The following is a 7,348-nucleotide window of genomic DNA, read 5'->3' as shown; positions in this document are numbered from 1 at the left end:
GCGCGATTTGAAGCGGGGAAGCAGCGTGAGACGCTCAGACGGTAAACAAACTCTCATCAAACTCCTCAAACTATCGGGTGAGTTACAAAATCAGTCAGAAATTAACCTGTATGATATTTAGACCGTCTCTGTTTTTGAGATCTGCGCGTTTGTTCATAGCAGAGCGAGAGAACTGGCCTGAATTGACAGTGAAGTACGCTATTTGTTTCTGATTACGTTCAGCTTTGTTTACACGAGTTAATTAGTTTTAGACGAGTATACTGTAAATAATATTGTTTATGTATGACGTTTAATCGCTGTCAGCAATATTTTAGAATTAAAATATGTATTATGAGTCTTTCACTGTTCCCATGGAAACCATATCTCGTGTTAAATGTTCAAATCTTCATCCATGACGGTCAGATATAAGATATTGAGGTTTTAATTAGACTAACTGTCTCTTTTGTGTATGTGTACAGCATGTAAGACAATAAAAATGCACACATGTATTGTATTATAACGTATTATGTGTATTAAACCTATTTCCATCTCACATTCTCACCAAATGTAAGATGACAGTGAGGTTTCTGCTCTCCAGCCTGCATTTGTATTATCCAAATTACTCATAAATAAATAAATAAATATGTGAATAAATAAATACGCAAACAAATAAATAAATACACAAATAAATAAATATGTGAATAAATAAATAATTAAATAAATAAATAGACAAATAAATAAATATGTGAATAAATAAATAATTAAATAAATAAATACACAAATAAATAAATACGTGAATAAATAAATACACAAATAAATAATTACGTGAATAAATAAGTAATTAAAAAAATAAATACACAAATAAATAAATATGTGAATAAATAAATAAATAGACAAATAAATACTTGAATAAATAAATAATTAAATAAATAAATATGTGAATAAATAAATAATTAAATAAATAAATAGACAAATAAATAAATACGTGAATAAATAAATACACAAATAAATAAATACGTGAATAAATAAATAATTAAATAAATAAAAACACAAATAAATATGTGAATAAATAATTAATTAAATAAATAAATAGACAAGTAAATAAATAATTAAATAAATAAATACACAAATAAATAAATATGTGAATAAATAAATAATTAAATAAATAAATACACAAATAAATAAATACGAGAATAATTAAATTACGCAAATAAATAAATATGTGAATAAATAAATACACAAATAAATAAATATGTGAATAAATAAATAATTAAGTAAATAAATACACAAATAAATAAATACGTGAATAAATAAATAAATAAATACGCAAATAAATAAATAAATTAATAAATACACAAATAAATAAATACGTAAATAAATAAATACACAAATAAATAAATACGTGAATGAATAAATAATTAAATAAATACACAAATAAATAAATACGCAAATATGCAAATAAATAAGTACGCAAATAAGTAAATAAATGAACAAATGAATAAATAAATAAATAAATAAATAAATACTTAAATAAATAAATGAGTGAAATGTAAGATGACAGTGAGGTTTGTAATGCTTTAATGGAGTGTTTTCTGCTCTCCAGCCTGCATTTGTATTATCCAAATTACTCATAAATAAATAAATACGCGAATAAATAAATACGCGAATAAATAAATACACAAATAAATAAATACGTGAATAAATAAATAATTAAATCAATAAATACACAAATAAATAAATACGCAAATAAATAAATAAATGAGTCAAATGTAAGATGACAGTGAGGTTTGTAATGCTTTAATGAAGTGTTTTCTGCTCTCCAGCCTGCATTTGTTTTATCCAAATTACAGCAAAAACGTTCAAAAGTAAACATGTGAAGTATTGATTTAAAATAAGTGCTTTCTATTTTAATATGTTTTAGGCTGAAATGTTCGCAGGGCTGCACGATATTGAAAAAACCTGGCATTGGGATATTTAGTTTTTCTGCCAGATGAATACGATTTCACCAGATGGCTTGAATTGTTCTATTAGTGGAAGGAAATCATTAATTTAGATTGGTGGGTCGATGTGAGTAGGCATGGGATGATAACCGTTTTTAAGGTATACCGCGGTTTGGAAAAGTCAAGGTTTCAAAACCACCAAAATTTTCTGCTATACTGTTTCTAGGGTATGTGTACGATTTTTGTTTAGTTTTTTGTTGTTGTTTATAGGAAAAAAGTATCTCCAGGAGAAAAGATATCTAAAGATGCTGTTTTAAATTGCACAGAAATCTATGATTTTGAAACAAATGAAGACGATTGACGCGGAAGGATGGATTCAATGAGTTATTTGAATTATTTAGCCTGACATCCCAGCAGGTACAACATCATAAGACGTTAATATTAGGTTAGATGTATGTCAAGACGTCAGATGACCTAAATGTAAAAATTCAATATCTAGCCTTAATTTGACGTCCAATAACGATGTTGATTTTAAGTTGTGTTGGAAGCTGAGCAAAATCCAACGTCGTACCAACATCTTAACTAGAACTTCTGTGTTCAGCTGCTTTGACACAATCTACACGATAAAAGCGCTAGAGAAATAAAGATGAATTCAATTGAAATAGAGCAAAGAAAAAGTTAAATAAACAGTGCTGTATAGTTTTCCGGAGAGCCAAACTGTATTCAGACACAGAAATGTAATAATGTAAAGTAAAATAACACTATAGTTTTCATTGTATTATTAAATCAGTAGAATCGTTCTTCCTTAAAGTTACAGCTGTTTTACATTATTGTGCCCGAATGCTCAACACTTTCTTGAAATGCCTTTAAAACTCACGCAAATGATAAAGTTTCACTCTGTTCTGGTTATACATTGCAATGACTCCACAAATCTCTTGTGTTCTCAATTGTTGATTGACTATATTTAACATTAACATTGCGTATTCTGCGATGTAGCTATTGCGTACACTAGGCATGGGCCAGTATAAGATTCTGACGGTATGATAACCTTGGATAACAATATCACGGTATTGTGATCGCTGCTCTAAAATAGATTCTTTTTAAATGTCTGAGTAAAAAAACTAAAAAAAATTCCACTTTGAAAACAATATAATGTATTTTCATAAAGATTTATGATATTTTGGAGCATTAAATAGATCAGGCTAAATAATTACAATGAAGCATTGACTTCTGCTGTCTTCATTAGTTCAATTTAAAATGGCATCTTTGGATATTTTTTCAGCTCGAGATACTATTCTAAAAACAAAAAACAAAAAAAATATAGTGCACATACCTTAGGGAGAAAATTTGGGCGGTATTAAGACCTTGACTTTTCCAAACCGCAGTATGAAAACGGTTATCGTCCCATGCCTAGCGGACACACACATTGTGATATCGATGCTGAAACCATATATTGTGCAGCCCTAATTTTTAGCATCATTACTCCAGTCACAAGATCATTTGAGGTTTTTTTTTGTTGTTGTTGTTTTTGTATTTCCCAAATGATTCAGGAATTTTTCACAGTATTTCCTCTAATATTTTTTCTCCTGGAGAAAGTCTTATTTGGTTTATTTCGGCTAGAATAAAAGCAGTTTTTAATCATAAATCCAGAAAAACAAACAAAAAGCGCTCAAGGGTAACTCAAATATTTGGTTGGTGCTCTTTGGGTAAGGGCTTCATCAAAACATCAACAGAAATTAGTCCAAGGCACTCGGAAAATGTGGAAACTTTAAAAAGCCTTTATTCACATGGCTTAATCTTAAAAGAAACCTACGCATTTCGGCAAAGATCTGCCTTCATCAGGGTAACCTAATCTGGTTAAAGCCATTTTAAGGTCAATATTATTAGCCCCCTTAACCAATATTAGTTTTGGATTGTCTCCAGAACAAACCACTGTTATACAATGACTTGCCTAATTACCCTAACTTTACCCTAATTAACCTAGTTAAGCCTTTAAATGTCACTTTAGGCTGTATAGAAGTGTCTTGAAGAATATCTAGTCTAATATTATTTACTGTCATCATGACAAAGAGAAAATAAATCAGTTATTAGAGATGAGTTATTAAAACTATTATGATTAGAAATGTGTTGAAGAAATCTATGTGTGTGTTTTCAGTGAGATGTCTGTGAACCGAGCTGCTGCTGATGGTGTTAGTGATGGTGGTCTGGTGCGCTCTTGGCCATCGTCTCCTCTGTCTGCGTCTCGTCAGGTCACCGCTCGGCTCTACAGCTCATTACAGCACAGCCGACAGCAGGAGGTCAAAGGTCACGCTGCAGACAGGTACAGCTGAGCCTCAGTACACCTGCAGCACATTTACTCACTCCATAAATCAGTCCCTTAAGGGTCCATGAAATTAAAATAAAGTGTTTTAGATGTTAGTTTCAGTCTGTTAGTCGTAATGATATCTATAATCCAGTGTGAAACTCCTAAACTGCGACAAAATTCACATTTAGAAGATCTAAACCTGATAGAAACATCCAAAGCAGCTTGTCACCTCCGCCTAAATGCATATTTTTTACCCGTCACCTCATACTTCAGTTTCTCATCAAATCATCTGACCAGTCAAATGCTCTTGAGCGTCTGACATGTTATTTGATCCACTTGAGCTCAACCACTCTCACTGGCAGAGTTATTATTACTTATGTATTTTACTGTTACAACCGGCTCAACTGTAACATCAGAGAGACAATATGGACCAGGTAAATTGAAAAGAGGAATGATTTATTAACAAAAAGCATCATTAACAAAAGTATTTAAAGCAATCAAAGTCAGTATAAATGGAAGTCAGTAGTGAAAAAGCATGTGCATGGTAGTGAACTGAGCTCATGATCCAAAACAAACTAAAATAAATCAAAAACGCCAGGCAGAGAGGTCCGGCTAATCGAGCTCTCTTCTCGTGTCAAATGTTGGATTCTTTATAGGCACTACATAATGGGTCTCAGGTGAGATGACCCACTCACCGATCTGCAATCATGCAGGCTCTGCAAATCACACAACACAACCACAAACACGGGACCTAACATTTACCTTGTGTATTATTTATTGTATTACTTATTGTGTATTATTTATTGCTGTTGATGAATTTGAATTGTTAGAATATTTGTATAATTATAGAAAAGTGGTATTTATAAAAATGAAGTAAACTTGATCTGTTTTTTTGTCCTGACATAGCCATAGAAGCTGAAATGGCAATAAAATCTAAATTCTCTCTCTCACCGGCAGAGCTGTAAGAAAAACTAAACGCTATTGGCTGTTTTTTAAAAGAGGAGGGGCTACACTATGCCACTATCAAATATAAAATGCTCATTTCTGAGCACTTCACGGCACCTTTAAAGGGGCACCTAGGTTAGCCCCTTTTTCAGATTTAATATAAGTCTTTTGTGACTCCAGAAAGTGTGTGTAAAGTTTCAGCTCAAAACACCCATCAGATTATTTATTATACCTTTTATTAAATTCCTATTTATACATTTTTTCACTGGGTGGCGGTTTTGGTGTACTGCTTCTTTAAGGCTAGTCCTCCCCACCCACCGTTTCTACGTGCCTTTCTGCATGCCTTAATCTCCTCTCTCGGCAGCGCCAGACAACAGACAGAATTAAAGGAAGCAGATCTCACGTAGCGTTTGTGAGAAATACTACAGTAAGAACTTTACCAATGAGTATTTATTGTGCAGTTGCATGGCAGGGTCACACAAAGTTCACGCACGCACACACACACACCGCAGCAGACACACATAGACACACACACAGACAGACAGACAGAGCGCCCGTTTAGCTTTGCACTCTTTTTGCACAGTAAATGTGACATGATACAGGTTAATCTCCACTGCTGTATGGATATCTGTGATGTTCATGTACAAAATAACCCTGATTTAACGTCCACAAACCGGGATTGAAGCGTCTTCTTTTATAACTGTTCTGACCCGCGGCTGTGCTGATGAAGTGAATCGCTGTACTTCATTACACACATGCTCCGTTTTAAAACATGTTAAACTTGTGAAACTCACTCTTGATCACATTTGATGATGATTGATGAACCTAGTGAACTGAACAAACCTTTTATTCCCGGCTGCTTTGCGCACGTCTGGTCTTGTTTATATGATTATACACGTGACTACCGGACATGTTAATACGCAGCTGTCAATCAATTCGGTGGGCGGGGGGACCGCACTCCTACGTAAAGTTGTGGTCGGTTTGAAAACTGCTCCAATTGGTCCACCGTTTCTATGTTGTTAAATTGAAAAAAAAGGCCTGGGTGTGTTTATATCACCACAATATGACGGTCTTTACACCATACATGCACATATGTCTGTCCAAACAGCTTGAAAAGTAGATTTTTTACCATAGGTGCCCTTTAAGGGTTATTTTTGTGATTTGTTTTTGTTGGCTAAATTACCTGCTTTTCTTAATGTTTGCATCAGTATGTGCTGCATCTTTCTTGTCTTTTGTTGTTGTTTAAATATGCACAGACAACATGCTTGTACAATGTTTTTTTTTGTTTGAACACTGGGCTCTTTGATTTATACAAACACAGAGAAACCCTTTAACCCTATGAAGTAGGACTAAGCAATATGACGAAAATCTCATCCAAGTAATTCCATGTTTATGATATACTGTATATCACGATATAGTACAGACACAAAATAGATATATCACTAAATAAAATGTAAACATTATACTTTCAAGATTGCAACTTTCTCACTATATTGTTCTTCATGTTTCTGTCTGCATCCCAGTAATGAGTATAATATTGCGCTCATATATTAATAATTATAATTATAAAATACATTTATAATTATGAAAAAGTATTATCGTAAACGATGCAATTTGTGATGCCATGAATAAAATGTGAGAGCACAAAATCAGACAATAGACTTTTTATTTTGTCCATACTATATATATATATATATATATATATATATATATATATATATATATATATATATATATATATATATATATATATATATATATATATATATATATATATAAAATCATCATCATATTGCACAGCCCTACTCTTATCATCTTTATTACATCTTTATAAAAGTCCTCGTTGTTGTTGCAGATAATGAAATATAACCCGGAGAACATAATGTAAACATTTTCCAGTAGGTTGGATATTGATTAACAATCATTCAAATAGTTTTACTCCACTTAACTATCTGTCTCGTGCGCCTACCATGTTTGTAGTTTTTCAACACTTTTTGACCACGTTTGTAGTTCTAATCAAATTCACATCCAGTTTGCAGTGTATTGTGGGTAATCTTAGCTATTCGAGTGAGCGCAGATGTCTACTACAAATTTCTACTATTTAGTAGGGGTGTAACGGTTGATTTGGTATTCGTACGGATCACAACCCACAGTTTGGGACACACGTGACCCGCAGATT

The 7,348-nt window shown here is 32.3% G+C and overlaps 1 protein-coding gene across 1 annotated transcript in view; it reads left to right on the top strand.

Annotated features, from left to right (window-relative positions):
* The window catches only part of cntrob (centrobin, centrosomal BRCA2 interacting protein), a 36,448-nt gene continuing 29,100 nt past the window's right edge, over window positions 1-7,348 (top strand). Inside the window, 2 exon segments of the mRNA XM_056449844.1 lie at window positions 1-77; window positions 4,075-4,239. Coding sequence (XP_056305819.1) covers window positions 4,079-4,239 — 161 coding nt within the window. The 5' untranslated portion in view covers window positions 1-77; window positions 4,075-4,078.

The sequence above is a fragment of the Danio aesculapii genome, chromosome 23 (assembly GCF_903798145.1).
Source record: "Danio aesculapii chromosome 23, fDanAes4.1, whole genome shotgun sequence".
Classification (NCBI taxonomy): Eukaryota; Metazoa; Chordata; class Actinopteri; order Cypriniformes; family Danionidae; genus Danio; species Danio aesculapii.
The sequence above is the reverse complement of the archived record's forward strand: the minus strand, read 5'-3'. Positions and strand labels throughout refer to the sequence as shown.